Source organism: Falco naumanni, chromosome 4, assembly GCF_017639655.2.
Source record: "Falco naumanni isolate bFalNau1 chromosome 4, bFalNau1.pat, whole genome shotgun sequence".
Classification (NCBI taxonomy): Eukaryota; Metazoa; Chordata; class Aves; order Falconiformes; family Falconidae; genus Falco; species Falco naumanni.
In genome coordinates, this window is record NC_054057.1 from 44371455 (window position 1) to 44393853 (window position 22399).

The 22399-nt window shown below is 43.9% G+C and overlaps 1 protein-coding gene across 1 annotated transcript; it reads right to left on the minus strand.

Moving 5' to 3' along the window:
* Positions 1-798: 798 nt before the first annotated feature.
* LOC121087220 lies at positions 799-10570 on the minus strand. The gene is made up of 3 exons (XM_040591991.1): positions 9937-10570; positions 8576-8642; positions 799-3725 (listed from the first exon to the last, which is right to left on the minus strand). Exons 1-3 carry the CDS (start codon positions 10396-10398, stop codon positions 2206-2208), a joined length of 2049 nt encoding a protein of 682 aa, XP_040447925.1. The 5' UTR covers positions 10399-10570; the 3' UTR covers positions 799-2205.
* Positions 10571-22399: the final 11829 nt, after the last annotated feature.

Genomic DNA, 22399 nt, shown 5'->3' on the forward strand with positions numbered 1-22399 from the left:
GTTACCTGCCACAGAGGTTTAAATCTAGAATGACTCTTTATACTGGGAAGTAGCAGCCTTTAACACAACTGCATAGCACAAAACAACAAAGGGAAAAAAGGGGTTATGTCTGTGAGAAGGTGACTTTCTTAGCTGCCTTTAAAATCCTAAGAGTATCATTTTGAGCCTTCTCCAACATTATCTTCCCCTGAAATCTTACCTTAGAAATACCCAGGATCTGCTTTCTGCAGAGCTCCTCTTACATCATGTGCATCCTTCTGCAGAAAGCAGATGGACGTATCAGAAAACTTTAACTGCTGTGGCATTTCATCTTTGTTCAGTCTCAGTAGACTTCCAGAGTGAAGCATCCAGAAAAACTGCTCTGCTCCTAGGTAATGCGGTTCTTCTGTATATAACAGATATACACGCTTCTCATTCCAGAAGTCTTTCTCTAAGAAAAAATATCCTCTGTAACGATAACAGTATTTTGCAAGTGTTGAACACCTTTAACATTAGCTTTAATTCATCCTGCCTTGTGACCCTGTGAGAATGAATGACAGTCTAGCTGAACACAGGCACCGAGATGTGTGTCACAAACATCAAGGGTGGGCAGCAGGATTGAACTTACTGTGGAACTTATTCTGGCTCAATGAGGTATCTTGTGATGGACTACTTAGACTTTGCAGCTGAAAGCAAGAAAAACTCTATTTGGACCAAGAGAACAATTTGTCCAAAGCATGCATCTTTGAGTATAACCTTGAAGAAAAAAAGACGATGGAAAAATAATAGTTTAGGACACAGTTATAAAGTTACAAGTAAAAGAAGAACCACCATACAGAAGTCTCGCACTTGGGTTCATTCTTTTACAGAAAATTATAGGAGGAAACTGTACAGTAAAACAGCGTGACAAACTCCAAAACAGGTGAAGAGCATAGGAAAGTACATATATTTCAGATATACATACTCAGACAGTCACCTACATTAAAGTTGTACTGTGCATAATATTCCTTCTTTCAGTAAGGTTAATGTAAGACAGCCTGCAAGTGCATTATAAACGTCCCACTTCTATAATTATATATGTGACATACATACATCTATGTATAAGAAGGCTGGAAGGAGTTGAGGGCTACATGACAGGGCATACCATTTACTCCTAACAAAATAAATGAGAAAGGAAAGTGAAGCAGTATTTGTGGAGGAGAAAGGAGAAAATAAGAGAAAACACTCTATATAGATTAGAAAAAGAATGAATAGTTTGATGGAAGAGTTGGAACAAAACAAAATTCAGTGTCCCTGAATATGCCATTTCATTGAATAAACTGAGTGATGTAATAAAACCAAAAAAAAATCTTTTAAAATTAAGTACCTGTTGGGCAAAATAATCATGCTTGTGAATGGTGTTCCTTTTTGGTCAGAAAAATATTTTGTCATTTATAAGGAATGGAATAAAAATTTGTTTCATTTCCAAAAGTCTCATTTTCAAGATGTTCTTTTAATACTCATTTCTTGTCTCCTAGCCTTCCTTCTCACCTGCAACTCTTCACAGGCAAAACTAAAAGGGGAAAAAGCCTTCCCAAATTATTTAAATGTAGATTATTTCCAAATTAATTTAGAACAGTTATTAGTTTCAATGGGGTTTGTTGTAAGAAGTGTTCTATCTTTGACCCAGGGACACTTCCATAATATTAAGCATGTATACTCCAGTGTTACCATATTAGCACCTCTAGTTTGAGGCATGTTCTCCCCATTTATAGAAAGCACAATATTTTACAAGATGTAGACAAATTAGCCTCAAAGTGCTTCTAGTCTTGTTATTAGCCTGTTCCAGTGAAGAAACTGAAAGCAGGCTTCCTTTATGTGGCCATGCTGCTTTCAGTTGCAGTACTAAAAGGTATGTGTTTACCCTCACCTGCAATTTTTTGTGGTCCAGAAATAAGCAATTTGAAGAGACTGCTTTATTAAAAATAAAACCGTTTGATCTGAATTCAAGGTTCCCCTGACTGAAGATGTTAACAGAAGTAAAATATTGGAACACCGAAAGCCCTTTTTTCTTTAAATACTGATGTTTCAATTAAGATTATATTTAAATATTCCTATAACTGAGACCATTTTAGTGGGACAATGTGCTCATGTCAACACATGTAAGGTGTCAAATATGTACAGAATCAGAGTATAATCCAAATACAATTTAAACCCCAATTCTGTGCTAACTTCACTGTACAGAAATTAAGAGGAAATCCATAAAATAGATATACTGGTTCCATGTTCATGAGTGATCTGATTGATCCTTCCACGCACACAGTCAAGAGAAACTGATATTAGTGTTCCATTACGTACTTCAAAAGATGCACGGAGGGACACACTGGTCCATATGCTTCCCTCTGGCATCTGACCTCCAATCTGCTGAGCAATTGCTGTGGGTTGCATGTGATCCATGGTCAACTGATTGAGAGTCATTTTGAGCACATTGCACGAGTGGATTAACTTTAAGTTAAATGCAAGGCTGGCAACTCCCTTCTCAGTGAAAATGAAATACTTCTGAGCAAGCTGTCCAGAAGAAACCAGCTGTATCTGCTTCTCATTGGATGAGACCTGGGTGAAATCCAGTAATTTGTTTCTCACAGCTCCAGTAGGCAGACCTGTAACAGAAACTGTGGCTGATATGGCACTAGAAACTGCTGAAGGGATCCAGATGAGGCTAAACATACTGATTCCAGAACTATCTCCAAAATACCGAACATTACACTGTGCAGGAGAAAGTATCTCAAAGCTTATGAGATCTCCAGCCCCAACTTTTGTAGCCCCAGAAGCAGATATTGATGTGTCTCTGTAATTTACCCCAGATTTAAATACATTAATTAATTCTCTGTTGGTACCGTTCCTATTGATATAAGAAATTAAGGAGAAGCCCTCCCGGACACACGTATGACCCATGGAATACAATGCTTGGTGGAACACAAATTTGACAACACCAGTTTCAGTGAACTTTATAGCTCTGCCATCATGAGATAAACTTAGCATGTAAGGGTCAGAAACAGATATTATTTTAAAGGCAGGTCGATAGTTGGTTTGGTAATGCATTGCTGTTGACATCTGTGCACTGAGTGCCACAGCACCTGTGTCGTGGGACAACCAAAACAAACTGAGTGGGGTATTAAGATCATAAATATTTAAGTCTTTACTTTGATTGCAGAATTGATTTGGGCTCCTCAAATACACAGAAAGAGTTTGGCTGGGCTCCACTTCAGCAGCACTGCTTAAACTAGTGCTCTGGTAATACTTCCCTTCTGGCTGTTCAATGCGAACACCGCTCAGTTCATAGCCTTCCTCACTGCCATTGAGCTTTAAGGAAAGTTGCAAAAAATTCCTGCAGTTGTGCTTTACTGCAAAATTGAGGTCAGTCCACAACAGACCATGCTGCCTGAATACCAGGCTGTTATCTTCAACAGATAGGATTTCACATGGAAACCTTCCCTTTATCTTCAAGTCCAAGCCAGAGTAGACCTGAGAGACACCAGACTTTACAGGAGGTAGAATGATGTTTGCAGCCCAAGACTCTGAGAGCTTGTTTTCACTGGTTGCTGAACAAACCGTATCACTGACAGTGGAACAAGGCATGGCCACAACTCCATCTTCACATTTTAAACACGCTTGGCATTCCTGCATTTCCTTATTAAAGAAATATTCCTCTCCACACATTCCCAAAGCTGCATCTTTCTCAGCAATTCCAAGGCATCGGAAACCACCTGTTCACAGGAAATGGACAATTTTTATTGAAATATCTTTAAAATACTAAAAATAAGAACTCTACAGCTACACATAGCAAGTATCTTTGATGACATCCAATCATAAGGGAGAAAACAATGATGTTAGAACAATTTGTGCTATTAAATGAGCCTTGACAGCAAACAGAAATACTAGGCGTAACTCACCTTGTCCAAGCCAAGTCCAGCAGTTTAGAGTGGGAAAGGAGCTATACTGGGGCAATTTAACCAAAACCTGTAATGGATCAGACACAATGCTACTGCTCCAAAGATGCTCCCTTCCCTTCCTGAGGTAAAGGGCATGGTGACTAACTGGTGCACTGAGCAGCAAAGATATTTTCAGCTGATGGAGAGTTCCCCTATACAAGGAGAAATGTGCACTGTCCGCCCAGCCGTGTTATGGTATAGCTCTGCTGTAGCTGTGATTGCTAAGGCAGTGCTTTTCAACCTAAGGGCCATGCACCCCAGGCATTCTGTGTACAGTTTTGAAAAAACCTGGAAGAGGCAAGTAGGAAAAACAAAATAGTAAACAGCAGGCTTTAAAATCATTATGCAAAAGTCCACACATTTAAAAGGAGGAAAATCATTGCCCTAAGACACAGGACAGCAGTGGTTGTGATACTCTGAAGTTAAAATAACACACTGCTGCAAACAGTAAAGAGAATATCTAGAGGTGCCATTTGAAATTACTTTATTTGACATAAAGCAATTTTGTGCTGTTAAATGGTACACCATGACCTCAGTGGATCAAAGAATGCACACCCAAAGAGCAGGTTTTAAAAACAGCCTGTAATTTTCTGTGGCAATTTTCCAAGAGCACTGCCAGCTGCCAATGCCTCCAGCTGGAGCGACTAGTGCCCGAAACCTTTGTGCACAGAGCCTTCAGGATCTAAATCAACACAAAAGATTTGAGGCACCCTAAAGAATAACCACTTGCAGTTTGTGCCTCAAAGCTTAATCACTAGTGCACTTGCTTCTGCTTTTTTACCACTATAATCAAAACTTAATAATCATATTTGTTATAGTTCTTAAACATCCTTTACTATCTGAATACTGTGTCATACGTTTGCTTTATTTATCAGCTGAAAACTTGCTATATCTGGTCTGGGATTTGCTCTTAGTCTGGGAGTAGGAGCATTTGACATGGACCCCAACAAGCTATTTTTCTCCACTGCTAACCCCAGGGTGGAGCTGGCTATGTGGACGGCTGATGCAGGCAGAAAAGCACACCACACATACTGCAAACTGCAAGACAAAGCAGTACACACGCACCTGGCCCACAAGGGAGGTCAGAATATTGGCTAAAATTCACTTCTGATACTGCATTATTCAGCAGAGAACACCAGACACTGTGTCAATTTATGCAGGCTTTGTATATCACCCTCGTATCTCTTTGTCTATTTGTTTCATTTACTTAAGCAATGATTCTCCTCTAACACTGACATGTAGGACTATACAATTTACGATGCAAGAACATTCTTTCTGAGATCAGGTATTATTTTCTCAAAAGACCTCACTGCAGAACAGTAAGATTCTTCCATTTGAAAAAAAAAGTCATGAGAAACCTAACACTTTTTGTTCCCCCTGAAAGTGTCTGGCTTTTTTTTACAAGAAACAAAAGCCAAATAAAAAAGACCAAATTTTTTTAACTAAGAACATTCTGGAGGGAATACAGAAAAAAAAACAAACAGACAAACTTTCCTTTTGAAATCAGTTTTAACCATGGTGTAATTGCTCACATGACACTTAACGAGTTCTACTTCTCATAGCAATGTCTCCCCCTTCACTGAGAACCACTGGACGGACTGCTGCTGAGTGCACAGATACATCTGGTTCACGTAGCAGAGAAGATCTGCAGTAGTACCTAGAAATTTTTTATGCTGTTTGCTTCTTTAAAATATTTGAAAGTATATTTAGAGATTTTTATAAATATCTAGTTTTACAAAAACATGTGGTGACTAATCTCACCAATTTGCCGTCTAGTCTTTTATTGGTTAGATCTGCAGCAGGTGTTCCCCCTGCATGTACTTCAGACAGGTGACTTCAAAGCAGCACACAGGCCACTTTGTCTTGTGGACACGGTGGCAACAGCCACATCCTACCCTTTGCCCAGAAGAGGTCAAGCAGCAAATGACAGCCAAACATCAGAAAGCCAGCACAGCAGCACGCTGTGACTGCTTCCTACTTCTCTTTACTGCCTGACCACCTCTCTCCTCTTGTGGGAGTCCTGCTCTGGGCACTGCTGCACCCGTTTTAACAGTGAGCAGCCCAGCTGTACTCAAGCCAGTTTTGTGAAAGTGAGTGCCTTTGCAGCACATTCACCAGCCCTCATCATCCGTGAAGGCCTGGCAATTGCAAGGTAATTAGAGTAAGTCATGCATACATTTTTCTGCTGTTACTACTCATAACTGCCTAATGCAAAGGTGACATTCAAGCAGATTAAGTATGGGAATCTATCTCTTTTTAAACATTCTCTGTCAAATTCGGATCATCACAAATCAACGTGGCCAATTACAAAGGAGGGCTATCTGTCCAGGTTCTCATTCCTCTTCCCCCTGCATCCCACAGTAAGTTCTACAGTAAGTCCTCTTTAGCTTGCATGGTATTCTGGGGAGAACATCTCTGGTTGCCTCCACTTGGTGGGTTCACACCAAAGATAACAATCTGACCACTCCCACGTGATTGTCTAAGAAAGAAATGATGCACTGGATTCCATTTTTGCTGATGAAGTACCTCCAGCTGTCACTTCTTCTTGATGACTAGCCTTTAGTCAAATAACCTAACAACTCTCATCCTAGATAAAAGCAAGAAAAAGCAGCAGGGAAGAAGGAATGATGTAGAGGAAAGTAAAGGACGAAGAAAGAGAGGCTCCTAGTCCCATGGTTCATTATTGTTATTTGCTCTGTCTCCCTTCACACTGTACAGTGAACATGAGTTGCTACAGATGCAACAACCTTAGCGTGCAGCTCAAGAAACCACATACAACATCTGCAACTCATATGTCAGATCACATCCATATCTCTCCCACATTACCCAAAACAGACATGCAGTTTCAGCCTCCCTTTTGACATGTTGATTGCACTTGTATGAGATAATGAGCTATCATGAGCAGAGGACTGAAAGTAGCAGTCCTCTCTAACAAAAAATAAGAAGAATGCTCTCTTCCATGACAGGCAGGGATGACATTGACAGGACATTGATTCCCGACCCAGGTGAATGGAACTAGTTTGCTTTCACATCTTTACAAACCACCATTAGGAGAAGAGGAATCAAGGGAAGAGTCCTTTCCTTTCAAAGACATCGCTACTGCCTTTCTGTGGTCTGACACACCACCACTGTCTGTATGCTTCTTGGCAGTATTTTGCCTTCACTTACTTTTCTCCAGCAGTTGTACAGAGCCACTCATGGTCTGGGTCCCCCCACCACAGAACCCACTGGATAAATTCCTTACAGCCTTCCTTCTCCCACAGACTACACAACACCAAATGACTACCACATTGGTGGCTCTCCTTTCCTAGGGCTGGGGCTTCGTGGGCTTCCTTCCACAAAACCACCAACTCAACCAAACCCAGTCTGACATAAAGAAGAGACAAAGCCTTACACCCTTCCAATGCTCTGTCTCAAATTTTGTACCCTGAGCTGTCTTGCCTCTAACTGCTCACCACTAAGGCTGTCTAAAAGTGTCTTGCCTCTTCTTTTGTAAGGCTGATGGTACACCCTCTACAGCACTCACCACATAAGGGACACTAAGTGCTCTCTTCCTCTAGTCATTTTCAGTTTCCTGTGGTGTTTGTAGTTAATGTGGTGTTTGTAGCAATACCATCCAACCCACCACAGTTCCTGCCCAGAGGATGCTGGGATAATGTAAGTGAGCCCATGTCCTCTTTTAACCCTTTCCCAGGACCAATTGCCTCCCACTTTTTCTCCATCAGTGGCAGGGCAGGAACAGTACAAAATCACTCATAATCAGCTGAAAACAGCCCTTCTCCCTCAGACAGACATTCTTTTTGCAAGTAAGAAGTCTAGAGGAGGAAAAACATAAAACCCAGTGAAGCTCTCCCACAGTTATTTGACTGGGAGCCCTTAGGTAGAGGTCACAGCTGGTGAAATGCTCTATTTGATCACAGAATTCCTTTCAATATTTTTTGGCTGACCAGAAATTAGACAAGTAAAAATAAACCTAGCACCTGGACATAATTTGCTCAGTATGTCTATTAATTTTGCTCTTTTGTGTCCGACTGCCACGAAAAGTAATGAAGGCAAAGTCCACAGTACAGAACTCCTATCAAATCTGTTCTTAAATGCCTGAAAAATTTCCCCAAGCCCCTGCAAATGATGGAAACTGTTGATCGTTCCTCAGTATTTGACAATATTGTTACTAAAGGAGAATAAGATTAATGAAGGAAGGCCTTATAAGAACCTTCATTAGATCAAATCAAATATCTACCCCAGTGCAGCAGAAGGAAAATGACAACTATTTCTCTCCATTAGGAATAATATACCTTTGATTTTGACCCCATTTGCACCAGCATAAGTAACTGGTGCAATAATAATAAGCAAGAAGAAAGTCAGGTCATAAGTGAAAATTAAAACCTAAACATAAAAAAACCCCACAGAAATAAGGTAAAAGGGACCATCCGACAGTCCTAGTGGATATTATGTCCTACATAGCCCACCATCAACTCACAGCTGAGTGTTTTTCAACCCCTTTGATTCCAGCAAGCCGAGCATGTCATTACTCACAAACATACAGGCCTGAGTTCCTATCTTTCTGGCCCGTTTCTGAAGATCTAATTATCTTCATTCTTTAATTACCAGAGAATACAACTTACCTGGAGTATTCAGGCACTTTATCCTCTCGCCACAAATGCTTGGAGATTCAGTGCATTCATCTCTGTCCTGTAAATCACAAGAATCATATTCAAACACTTTAATGCAACAAGTTACAATGTGAAACAGGCACTTCTTCAGGCTCTGTGACATCTGCCAGGAAAAGGTGTATGTAGGGTGAAGAGGGGGCTGATCCCGCAAGCACGTTGAAGCAAGACAACTAATTTTGGATTTGTCACATGTTTTAACAAGGTATCCAAAAAGACTGCGTGGTGTCCACAGAAAGCTAGTAGCGTGCAGTCGAGCTAAATGGATCGGTTATACAACTAACGCTTGTTATGATACGTGATCTGTAAGACCATACCGCATCCTCCAGAGCGATGCATCACTCAGTTATTACAGTGTCCTTAAGACCAACTGAGACAGAGTTAGGAAAAGCTCCTAAAGACATTTACTCTGCGAGGGAGGTGCTAAGCAAAAAACACACAAGAAAGGTAAATGATAAAGTAGTTTTTCCTGTTAACCAGCCCTCCTTTCTCCTTAAGGCAGGCAGACGGGAAAGAATAACAGGCTACATTTACATTTAAATGCTAGCATTAAAGAAAACTGAGACTAGCAAAGAGGGAACCGGACAGACTCTCTCAGGTTGTCTTTCTTGGTAACTTGGGCTTAGGTCACACCTGTCAAACAAGACACTGCTTTACATATCAAGCTCTCCATGTATTTTAGAACTTCTAAACAACAGAACGTGACTGAAGAACCAGCTTATTTTGCTTACATGCTGCTTATGTATAGTATAATAAAATGTGTTTTATAATAAAAAGTATTTAACAGTTAAAGCGTCTATGTTCTATATTTTTGTATGTGTTCATGTTACGTTTAAGCTGGAACTCATTTTTAGATTTGTTTTAACTGATAACTTTTATTTCAAAACTTATAAATAAATATCTGACCTCTAGTTTTGCTTAGTAAAGCTTTCCTCTGCTTTTCACAGATGTCTAGAAGTTTCTGTAGAGTGGACGGTGATTAAATAAACAAATTTAGCATGCATAAGTATACATGTTTTAGGATGTCTTTTCCTACCATGATGAAAAGAATCGAAGTCCTGCCAGCTGTCAGGTTTGGGAAAGCGTCACACCCAATGGGCACAAACTAGTGCCCCATTTAGAGCAGTAAATGGTAAAGAGAAAACCCACAAAAAACTTCAGGCAGACTTCGAAGTGCCATAGACACGTTTGGTAAAACACATGCTTCAAACCGGATCTTTCTAGCTCTCCAAGTAGTTATTTCCAGAATATTATCCCAGCATGTCCAACACAATACTTCATAAGCAATAACTGAAAAATACAGGATCATATTTCACCTGGCAAATCCGATCAGAGTTTGCAGAACACTCAGCCATTTGGAAAAAACCAGCAGGACACAATGTGCATTTTTCACATTGTGAAGGTGTCTTTTGGAAGTTGCAAAATTCATCGCTTTCACAAAGGCCACAGTCCAGCAAAGACTCCCCAACGTTAATCACTTTTGCATCCACTTCTACTTTATGCACAGAGTATGACTTTTGGAGATGATTTCTGACCTGGTTCTGAAGTCCTTGAAGATGACTTTCAAAATAGTTTTGAATATCTTCTTGAAAACTCTGAAATGACATTTGCTTCACTGTATCAAATAGCATACCATACTGGACTTTGATCAGATCCATTTGCTCATACATTTTTCTTTGCTGTTCGAGAATCTCACGTTGCTGGCTAACCAATATGTGCTGCTGTTCAGCAAGTTTTTGCTGCAAATCGACAATTATCTGTTGTTGGCTTTTTAGCATTTCAGTAAATTTCTCATGCCCTTTTGCAAGGTGCAGCTGAAGTATTAGGGCATCTTCAGATGGAACTTCATTTTCTCCTGAAATACAAATGATCAATTATTGTCCAAGAAAAGTAATTTTCCAGCTTGCCCCATTACCTCTTCAAAGGCACTCAAATTTTAAAAAGTTGATGAAAAATCTCAATAAATTCAAGTCATGATTATAAGGCCAGTTCCTCTACTATCCTTGTAGCCCCTTCATGGGACCACAGGGTCTTCCCATTTCATCTGCAACAACATTTATAGTTGTAGACATTAAAGAAGTCGTAATCATAGCCCTTTGCTTCAGGGCATAAATTAATCATTTATATTATGGGGTTCCATAACAGAGTGATCATTCCTATATACATGTTCAAATACAGTAAAAACTAAATGGTCAATTCTCACTGTAGAGGCAATAAAACGAAGTGATAAAACTTGCTGAGAATGCTAAGCTATTAAGGGTAGTAAAAGTGAGGTCAACTGCAAAGAGCTGCAAAAGGTGTCTATGATACTGAGTAGCAGCAATGAAATGGCAAGAAGAAACTCAAAGGAGATAAGGGTGAAATCAAGGCACCCACTGGAAGAAAAACCCTAAACTTTTCATATCAGATGTTGTACTTTTAAGATTATTATTACCAGTTGGAAATTACATACATCTAGATACAGATGTTGGGCTACAGAGCCACGTAATCATCAGTGCAGTGCCCAACATGGGTCTAAAAGGCAAATAAAATGCTAGGACTAATTAGAAGAGGTAAACATTAACAGAAAAGAATGTATCATTATGGCATTATATTAATCAATAGAGCATGTTTAATACAGCATGCAGTATTGCTTCCCCATGTCAAAAAAGAGCACAGAACTCAAACAGTTCACAAAAGGGCAGCAAGGAAAATCTAACATATGATACTGCTACAATATGAGAAAATAGGTGGGACTTTTCAGGCTCGGGCAAACAAAAAAATAAGAAACCAAACTACTGTGCTATATTACAGGTGTCCTAAAGACTCTTCGCTCTTTCTTCTAATACAAGAATTAGGGGACATTAAAAGTTTCAATACATGTTAAAAGTTCAATCAAGTCCAGCAAGTTTCTAGCTCAGTATATAAAATACAATCAATTTGGGGCTAAAAGCTACATAGACATCAATCATGTTCAGGAAATCTGAACAACAAACTGCCAGAGCTGGGAAAATGATCTAGGCAAATATCATGCCATGCTTTCCACAGTATCCACTGCTAGGTGCTGCCTGAGAGAGAATCCTGAATCCCATATGGTCACTCACCTGTTCTTATGCAGCATTGAATTTTCTTCTTTTAAGTGCAGAACATCAAGGATGAGACAATGAAAAAGACCATAGCCAGTTCCTGTTTACAGTTCCTACAATATTTTGCTGTTTAGTTACTTTTATTCACAGCATAAGGCACACATTAATATTTATTTTTCACTATTCACTTAAATATTAAGGTAGTTTGCAGGATCCTGGACTTGAGAAAGTGAAGACCAGGATCCAGGAAAGCCCACACTCCCCATACGAGTTGAAAATTCCAGATTTTTAAGTATGTGGCAAATTATACCCCCAGATCTCCTTCCATCTAACGTGAACAAGTTGTTCTGTGAAAAGCAGAACCAATGTCATCTGATTTCTGTGGATTTGTGTCTTCCATTTGACTGGCTAAATAAGTAGCACTCCTTCATTACCCTTCTTCAGAATACAGAGCAACAACCAAGCTGCTTTTGTCCTACCAGCTGAAAGGATTAACAGCTAGAGGCAAACTTTCAGATGCTCATATTCCACTCTTTCCTCTTTTGAATCACCTCTTACAAAGTTTATACAACTTTGCCTACTTCTAATACCTCTGCTCCTTGTCAAATTTGACTGAAATCAGCCCATATTTGAGAGATACTGGGCAGCAAGAGTTACAAGAACTCTGTGACAACCTATCAAGATTTTTCATCAGCCTATAGAGGCTCCACTTGTGCTTGAGGCTGGAAAGACATTAAAAAATTCCTTTTCACAAAACTTTTGCTCTCAGAAGTCTGGCTTACAACTGAGGATACAGGCAGAACAGCACTGGTCTTTGCCAAATATTTTGGCTATATAAGTGATAACACAGTGCAAAAGGACTACACCAATGCATCACTTCAAAGCAGATGGGAAGTCTGTGAGGAAAAGGGTGGCCCTTACCTGGCTAAATAAAGCATATGCACCTAGAAAAATAGCTGATCAAAGCTGGCATATTAAGGCTTTAGCTACCATGTTAACTACCATTACTTAATTGTTTCTTGGTAGATCTCCGTGTAAGTTTTCTTCATCCTCCTGTCCCGCATTAATATTCTTACATGCTGGGATCACACATGAGAACAGGGCTCCATGCTGGTATTGCAATATAGTTATCGCTAAATATAATATAAACACAGTAAATAATGAGCACAATATACTTGTACTATCAGAAAATCTAACATCTAAATGCATTCCCCTAGAAAACTGCTACATTGTACTAACAGCCATCACATTTACTGTGGAATGAGCTGTGTATGTGTCTGCCTTTACAAGTAACTTCAAAAAGATCTTGTCTTCATGCTTGAAACTGTAACAAATACAGGTTTATAAAGAACAAACAGTAATGAAAGTAACAGCATTAAACTCCCCCTTTCTAGGCCTTTTGACCCTCTTTCTCAATGAAACATGAAAAAAGAAATAACCTTCACAGGAGTGAGGAAAAGTCCAACTGCACCGCCTAACAGTCAGCCCAGGGAACTACCTTGGGGGAACTGTGAGAGGGAGTGAATCCTATAGTCAAGGACATATTACCAAACCATTTTTTCCCAAAACCACTTTTCCATCAGTCCTCAGTGCCTGAGATTCAGGAACCAACAACAATAACATTTCGAATTATTCCAGCCATCACAAATTTATTATAGGTGGGGAGAATGTAGACTCTTCTAAGACAGGGTTATTGGGCTCTTCTCATCCTGGGAATCTGGGCTTTTCTCACTCACACAAGCCAAATTATTAGAGCAAAGAAAGGTTAATTAAAGCCCTGATTCAAAGGTTAATTAAAGCCCTGATTTGTCAAAGAGACAAAGTAGAGCTTACTTTTAAGCACACACTTAAGGAGTATTGTCTTCCACCAGTAACTGCCTGACTTGCTGGCAGTAACAGCTATAATTTTAAGTACTGACTGCAGTGAAGCTTACTCACATGATGGACCGTCAGCTTTCTATTATATCTGCCCTAAACCACCTTCCAGAACTTTGTAACAACAGCTACATTCCAGTCATTCAACTTAGCTTTGCTCCTTTGGGCTGTCTAAAGCTCAGCTGGTGATAATACAAGGCCTAAAAAAATCCTTTGTGACTGTTAATTTCTCTCATTTTTATACATTTTGCAGTAGTATGACTAAACTTATAGTTACTGGTACAAGAGGCCCTTCACTGCACAGTACAGTCAGTGCTACAGGCAGTTCCCAATGCCAGAGCAACAGAGAGGGTAACAACGCTCTTGCACAAGAGAGGACTCTACTGAAGATAAACTGCATTCAATTAAGCAGAAGTGGTATCTTGTTTGCCAGAACTCTGAAGTAGAAATCTAAAATAGCTCAGATGCAGAGTGCGCTAAATGTGGCCTTGTTTCTCTCCATTCAACTATACAAAGGGAAGGCACAGTGAATATGTCAGATGGGGATGTCACAGGCATGTCTAAAATTATAATTCCACTGCAAGTGATCTTCACACATTAGTAGATGCCAGCAATCCCACTTAAGGACCTTTCCACACTGCCCAGACAACAGGTACACCCACTAGCAACACTCGAATGTTCTCACGACCACAGATGCAATATTACCTTCCTTGCACATGCACACCACAACCAGTCATGGCAAGGTCTGTTTTGCCCACATCTATTCCATGCTTCCAGGACCAATCCATAGTTCAACATATTATCACATACGAACCTCTGCTACATTTGCCTAGCATGCCTGGGAAGGACACATCACCCTGAGGGCATGCTGCAGGGGAAAAAGTAGCCCTCAGGCACAGTCTGACACTGCATAAAGAGCAGAGGCTACAAGCAGTCATCCTACTGCAAGGAAGGGAAGGTGAGATCTTGATTGAGACCCGAGAGCACAGGGCCATCTGACAGTGCCAGTCACTCCTGGTAACCACAGGAGATGACAGCAGTGGGCTGCAGGCACTGCTTAGTGCACAGATAGCAACAGCATGAGAACCTACAACCTTGTTCACCAGGTTTCGCCAAGTATGAGATGTGCAGCTGCACATTATTTTGCCCATATGCAGGTAGGTGTTCACAGCTGCAGCGAAGTCTGCCCAAAAGAAAAGAACAGAAAGATGGGTCTGATAGGAAAAAATAAGGATTTAATGGCAATTAATGAATGAGGAGAGAAACATGGAGGAATACAAAATAATAAGACAACAAAAATAGATCCTGTGCATTTCTTCTTTTGGGACACCAGTCTTTCATCTGACGGTGTACTCACTATGCTGCTAAGAAATAGCAGCGACTATCTTGCAAAGGAACGGGCTCATTTGACTTCAAAAGGGAGTACAAGTCTGCACTCCAGCATCTTCACCTGGCCAACAGAAGTGGTGGTTCAGCTGCAGTTGGCAGGAGCTTTCCAGATAGTAGCTGTGGCGCTGGCAATACTGGCTGAAAAGTTGATGAAGCTGTTTGTGTGATCCCCACAGAAGGGCTGTGCTGGTTCTGGCAGGCAGCTGGGTGAGAGTAAGTCACCTGTCTCATGCAGATGAGCCTGCAAACACACAGTGCTGGGAATAAAGTAGAGCCCCTGATACTGGCCTGTACCTTGGAGGCCTGATATCAGACATGGTCTTCAGCAAGCATTCAAGTAGACTGAACCTCACAGGAATGGGGCCACACAACAGGTTGAACAAAAGATTATTCTGCTCACCAAAACACAGCCTTCACCAGGTAAACTGGAGGGGAGTTCTCTCAGTGACTGAAGAATCATTGCAAATCTCCTCATGCACTGTCACAGGCCTGGCAGTCATACGCTGGGGTGGACTACCAGGTCTCCACCTGTGGATGGTTAATTAATACAGGCAGGAAAAATAGCCTTAGGCAGCATATTCCAGTTCCCCTACTGTCTGAGGAGATGTCAACAGCAAAGAAACACCCCTTGCAGCTGGCCTAAAAATGAGACAGAAGTGTTCCCCTAAAAATGAGAAAGACGGGAACAGTCAGTGATCTATTTCTTCTTAAATAGATGGTTTCCTCTGTTTTCAGCTACAGCACCTTAGATGTGAAACTGAAAGGCTAATTCTTTCTTCCACCAGGAATTAACCATACCTTTATCCTTGATCTGAAAACACTGGAAATCTCCAAGACGAATTCTCTGCACATGGCTGTCAGAGAAGCCTCCTCTTTTGGGGTGACTGAGTAAGAGTTAGGTGTATGGATAAGGATGCAGAGGTGGCAGATAATCTGTCATAAACTTGTGTTCTTTCCAACTGTGTGACGCATTCCTGGAGGATAAAATAAATGTATGGTTGCCTGGGCTGGAAGCATATACCTGCGCTGTCCATAAAACGTATAGACATCATTGTGCAGTATTGCAAAAGATGTGCTGTGCACAGAAAAAAAAATACGGTGGTATTTTCTTTGCCTCCTGCTCAGTTAAGTCACATGCTGAGCACATGGAGCAGCCTCATCTCACAAGACACTGCAAAGAGGACTGGGAACACTGTACACTCTGACTAACCTCCAAAATCCCAAGAACTCAGCTAAGCCTGTCTGCAGCATATTCACTGCTGCACTCAAGAGGTCCCTAGATTTCCTTCAGAGGAACTCTTGCTGGTTCCCACACGCTACTGACCACCACAGAACAGAAAGTTCTCGCTGAATCCGGTTCTGCTCCATTAAGTTACATCTGTGCTGCACACCTGTAAGACAGACTCCTGCCACACCTGCATAATAAGATTTATCCACAAAATTTAACAGCAGGAAAGCCACCATCTGCACCACACAGACTAGGCACAGCTCTTGAGTGAGCTCTCAAGTCTCCCCTAGCTGGGCTCTTTAGAAGACTTGGACCGCAGTATGCTCTTCATGATCCTTACCTGCATTTGCCCTGTCACGTTCACTGCATGCTGTTTGAGTAACACCTCTCCCCGGACAACTGTAAATGCATTTCCCCTCATTAGATGTCTGATTATCACATTATGTTGTTCTGTTTGTTCTAGCTGACAAGCCATGCTGGAATTGCTATGCTGAACCATGCTCATTTCCAAGACCCACCACTCCAGCTGCAAATGAGGAGCAAACAAGGTATTATCTGCACTAATGCAGGAAACCCACTGACCTGTGTTCAAAAGAAGGTCTCAGGCAAACACAGAGAATGTTAAGAGATTGCAGGCAGAGCAGAACACTGGATGCTTATTTGTAAACTGACTCAAAGGAAACCAAAGACTGTCAACGTGGCTTATTTTTTTTGTTCCCGATGGCAGGAACATGGAATATCTGCTAGATGCTGATGAATCCAGTATGCTATTCTTCAACTCCTAGGAGAGAAAGCTGCCTTGTGAAGGCCTGGGTCCAGTCTTTGGAATGAGCAAAACGTATATATGTTCTTTGTCCAGCCTGGAGAAATGTATGTCTACAGTAGGTCTCCCTCACACCAATTGCAGCCATGATCACTACAGCAGGCCTGGGCATGGGCTGGTGCCAACCGATGTCACTCACTGGCCACAAGGCAGAAACAGTGAGAGGGGAGAACTTCTGAGGGTGCAGTTGTCCTCATCTGAAGAATCTCTCTCACACATAGAAGCTCATGCGTTATCACAGGTTTGTTCACTGTGTGTTTCCACGCTGACAGTGCCTTCCATGAGATTATGCGATTTAGTGGGGAGTGCTGTACGCTGCTTTCCCTGCAACATACGGGATGCTTCAGCCTGCCACAGGAAGGAGATGAATGCACATATCCATGACTGCCATGGCCATAAGGTATAATCCATTCTGGATGCATTCAAAGATTTTCTTAAGGGAAACATCTAACTACTCTTCCATTCCTCCAAGACTTCACCTGGCACCAGGCCTGCAAAGAGTGTAAAATTGAAAAAGTACAGTGAACTCTGCATCAAGTCTCAAAAAAACCCAGAATTTTCACTCTCCAACCCTTCTGCTTTGATTTCCCTTACCCCATTTTCCCCTGACCCACCCACGTCAGAGGGGACTAAGGACCTAACCCTAAGGCCTAGAAGATGAGAGCTGCATGCAACTCACCATGTTAGCTGAAAGGGCTGATGGTTCTGGAGACTGGGCAGCACAGACTGATCCGGGTCCTCTGAAGACAGCCAAAGAATAAGAGGATGTTTGGAGACAGGTCATACTGAGCCAGATGCTCTTTGCAAGACTTTCATGGAGTTCCAGCAAGTCTGCTTTCAGCACCATCCAAGAAGGATTAGTGTCTTCTGTCCATGCAGAATGCTCTGATTATTTGCCAGGACTTGTATTACACAGAGATGGATTTAGGTAAGGACAAAAACAATGCAGATATCCTGGGTTCTTTCGCAAAAGGGGGGCGTGGAAGTTATGATGATAGTACAAAGAATGTGCAAAGAAGCAGAGAAAAGGGAGGCTAACCATATTGACTTCTCTGTTTTCTGTCCATCTTTGGTCACAGAGCATACAGAGGTTCTGTAAGACGTCTGGGAGCAACATCAGGCAAGATGACGGTTGACAACATCACTACACCAGGCATGGGGTAGGGGGAATCTCAGCTCTGGGACTGGAACTGCCACTAAGTGCTCAAGTCTGCTTTGGAGGAGATGTCACTTCACTAAGTAGACACTGGTAATGAGGTCTGGCATGTGCTCTGGTGTCTGAAGCAGCCACAGCCCTCAGATTAGCCTCACAGATGTGACAAAGTTTAAATTACCATCTTCATGCTTTCCATTAGCTTTTAATGTCAAGGGAATAAAATAAATCACCCTTCCTCGTACATTTTATAACTTTCAGATAAGGCATTAAACCAGAACCCAAACTGCTTTGTGGTCACTCAAGATCTGCTGATGTGTTTCATGTGGGTAAATCCACATATCCCACGCAATTACACAACACCTTCTGCTGACCTGTGAGCATAACCACAGACATACCTGGCTTCCTGCAGGGATACGGAACGGACCAGAGCTGTGCTCTTGTCAATCAATAGACAAGTGCTCCGAATGATGCGCAGCAAGAGCGGCTCTGCAACTGATTTTTTGGGGTTTTGGGTTTTTTTTTGCTGGCTATTACAGCGAGATAACTTGTCAGCATGTTTCTTACCAACAGCACCATCCTGGGTGTGGAAGATACACGTGCCCCACCGAAGCCTTGTATGATGTTGCTAGAAATGTAAAACGCCAGAAATGCCTGAGTGTGAGGAGAGAGAGTTAGAAGTCTTACATGTATTTAAAAACAGCACTAAAAATGTGTTGCCACGTTTCATCTGTAGGTCTCTGACACGGACAAGTGCATGTGGAGGGGGGATGAAGGGGAGGAGAGGAGGGAGCCAGGGCAGCAGTTCCCCCACACGGCACGAAGGCCGGTGCTGGATTTGCCCCCCGGTGCTCCCAGAACGAGGGGGGCCGGTGCAGCCGCCCGGGCTCCCCGTGCTGCTGACGCCCCTCAGCCCGGCGGCCGCAGCCCTTGGAGCCCGCCGAGAGCCCCCCCGCCGCCCCGGCCCCCCAGGGCGCCCCGCACCTGGCTTGACGTCGCAGGTGAGCTGCACCCCCAGGGCGCCGCCGCCCCGCTCGGGCGCGGCGTAGGCGAAGTCGTCCCCCGCGAACTGGGCGGCTCTGTCGGCGGCGCGCAGCAGGGCGGGCTCGGGGCAGCCCTCGGCGGGGGCGGCGCAGCCCGGGCCGCGGGGCCGCGGGCGCAGGCGGGGCGGCAGCCGGCACTCCAGGCCCTGGCAGTCGCGGCGGGTGCCGTTGGCGGCGCAGTCCCCGCCGGGGCAGGCCTCGGGCGCGCCCCCCCTGGCGGCGGGGTGCGGGGCGCCGGCGGGCGGCGGGGCGGCGTGAGGGGCGGCGGGCGGCGCCTTGCCCTGCGGCGGGCGCAGCGGCGTGGCGGTGTGCAGGAAGGAGCGCGCGGGGCGCCCGGCCCGCCCGACGCAGCGGGCCCCGCGGCAGGGTGGCGGGGGCGCCTCGCCGCCGCCGCAGGGGGGGGCCCGGCAGGGCTCGGCGGCGGCGCCCCCCGCGCCCAGCAGCGAGAGGCAGACGCCGAGCCAGCAGCGCGCCCACCACAGCCGTCTCCCCGGCATCTCCGGCCGCCCTGCAAGAGAGGAGAGGCGGCGGCGGGTCAGGGGTCTGCCCCTCTGCGGGGCGGCCCGAGCCCGCCGCTCCCCCCGCCCCGAGCCCGGGGCGCGCAGAGCGGCCGGCAACCCCACCCCGTCCCCGTCCCTCGCTCCCTCGGCTTCGCAGGTCCCGCCGGAGCACGCCAAACGCAGGGAAAACTTTCCACGCCGCCTCCCCGCCCCGTCCCGTCCCGTCCCGTCCCTCCCTGGCGTCTCCCTGCGTCACCTGCGGGAAGGTGCGGGGCAGCGCCCGGAGCAGTGCGGCCTCGGGGCTGGGCTCCTCGGGGCGGCTGCCCGCAGCGGGGACTGACCTCCTCCGAAAGCTGGAGGGGAATGGAAATGTGCAACATTCCTGGGGCTTCGTTAGCATCAGATTTCCCAAGCGCCTCCCTTTAACTCCTTCGCTCCTCCAGCCCCTGCCGGCTGCCCGGGGCAGAGGAGGGGGCTGCCCCGCGGCTCCCGCCGGCGCTTCCCGGTGCTCTCCCAAGCCGCCCGGCAAGGATGTGTACGCCTCTTGAAAAGCTGACTTTCAGTCCGAGTGGTTTTATTTCTCCTGAAAAAAAAAAATACCCCAAAACAACAGGAATAAAGTAGGTGCGAGACGCAGTTTCCAGTAAAGAAAACTTCACGCGGCTGGAAAAAGTTATTGGCAGTTTGGATTTTTTGGTTCTCTCTTTGACCGTCAGGTACCTACATCAAAGATAACCGCGATCGGCAGCTGGCGTTTTCTCTTGGGCTGCCTATCGCCGCAGCACAGACCGAAGCGGGGGGCTGATTTTGACTTTAAATCAGCCTTGCGGCTGTGGCGGTGTGTAGTGCTTTTTGATAAAGCAGCTTTCCTAGACCCCGTTCTGGCAGCGCTCACACCCAAGTGTGAGAATCAGCATACCTTTCAAGTGCTCCGAGGCGTGAATAACTCCCCGCAGCAGGAGCCACCTCACTTATCTAATCTCTTCCACATGCTACTGGGGGAAAGCGACACCAAGTATGTGTCCACTTCAGCACTGACTGCGGGGCCGCGTTTTGTCTTTGGGAAGTTGGCCAGCACAGATACGATAGCTATGGAGAGAAGAACAAATACAGAAAATACTATTTATTAATTAGCTTCAGCTTCCTTCCAGCCATGGGCTCACACACACATAAAACCCCTCAGAGTATCTTTGGGATGCTATCACCCAGTCCCTTTGCTATCACTTACACAGGAAAGAGGAGAAACAGCACACTCTTCTTTTTTTCCCTACAAATTTTATTTGAAACGAGTTGGTAATCTCCATTTTTTTTTAATCTAGACTGGCTGTTTTACTGTTTCCCTTGCTACAGAAAAAGCATACCAAATACATCACTTACAACTAGTTGGCTGGCCATTTTTTGGCTAAGTATTATTTCTTGCAAAAATACGAGCTGGTCAAAACTGAAATGCTGTGCAGCAGCAGCAGCTCCAGACACAGTGGGGTGGTACCCCCAGCTGAATTCTGCGGGGCTGGTGACCTGCCAGGTTGCATGGATCCTACCTGGGGCAGGGAAACCTGGAAGCCCTGCCAGAGTGAGTCCTACATGAAACACCCAACAGTTCCTAGACTCTGCCCTGAACTTCAACTGAAGTAGGACTCCGGGGTCAACTACTGCTGAGAGCTGCTAGGTTTTCCTATGGTTTCCAATACCTCTACCACAAACAGACGTGAAATAAGTAGGGAAAAACCTTCACAAGCTGCCCCTCCAGGGAATCCACAGCCCAGCTGTGATAGTATGGTGCTCTGCGTGAGCTATTTTTTTCTTATGAATGAATACCTCTGTATTTTCTCAGGCTCCTTGATAGGTTTTGCAGCCAATGCATTGCTACCACAGTGGTATTATTTTGGGGATCCATGCCAGTGCATACAAAGCTACCTAAGACGCAAACTCATCTTTGGATCATCTTCAGAAATGACATAGAAAAGCTATAGAGATTGGGATAATTTCCAGAACAGCTACACCTGCAGGCTAATAATTTATGAAATGACATGAGACATGATGTTCTCAGTCACAGCACAAATCAAGAGCAACTCTACTGAAATTGAGGTGTTTATGTACTGCTGGGAAAAATAAGAACAGAATTTAACTTCAAACCTGAAGCTTAATAACTATTTTTTGCAGAAAAATAAAAAGCCTTTGTACAGTCAAATACTGTATCAGTGATAGTGCAAACAAGAGTATGGATTCATGCATTTTGACTTTGGAAGTGCCTATACTGCAGAATGCAGCAGTGTGAAATGCCGGCATCAGTTTGACAAGCAGCATAAATATGCATATGCTATCCCTTATGACTGAGAAACTGTGCATCGGTTAAATGGGGGGAGAAAAAATAAAGAAAATATGTTCTGCTGATATCTAGTATCTGGCATATAAGCTATATGACACTATTTGCAGGCACTGTCTACCGCTGCATAGGTGCCACAGAGTCACCCAGCAAACTTGCCAAAGATCCACACTGAAGTCAGTGACTTGTAAGTCAATACACATAAAACAATACCTACCCCCCACTTGCCGGTTTTCCCTGCACAGACTCTGAGTAAGCAGGGAAAGTCCATACTTCATGTGTTTGCAAGACGGTTTGGTGCGAGGCATTTTTTTTTCTCTCCGTGGCATTTTGCAGATTGGCTGTGTTCACCAGCACAACAGGGGTGGCTCAGATCA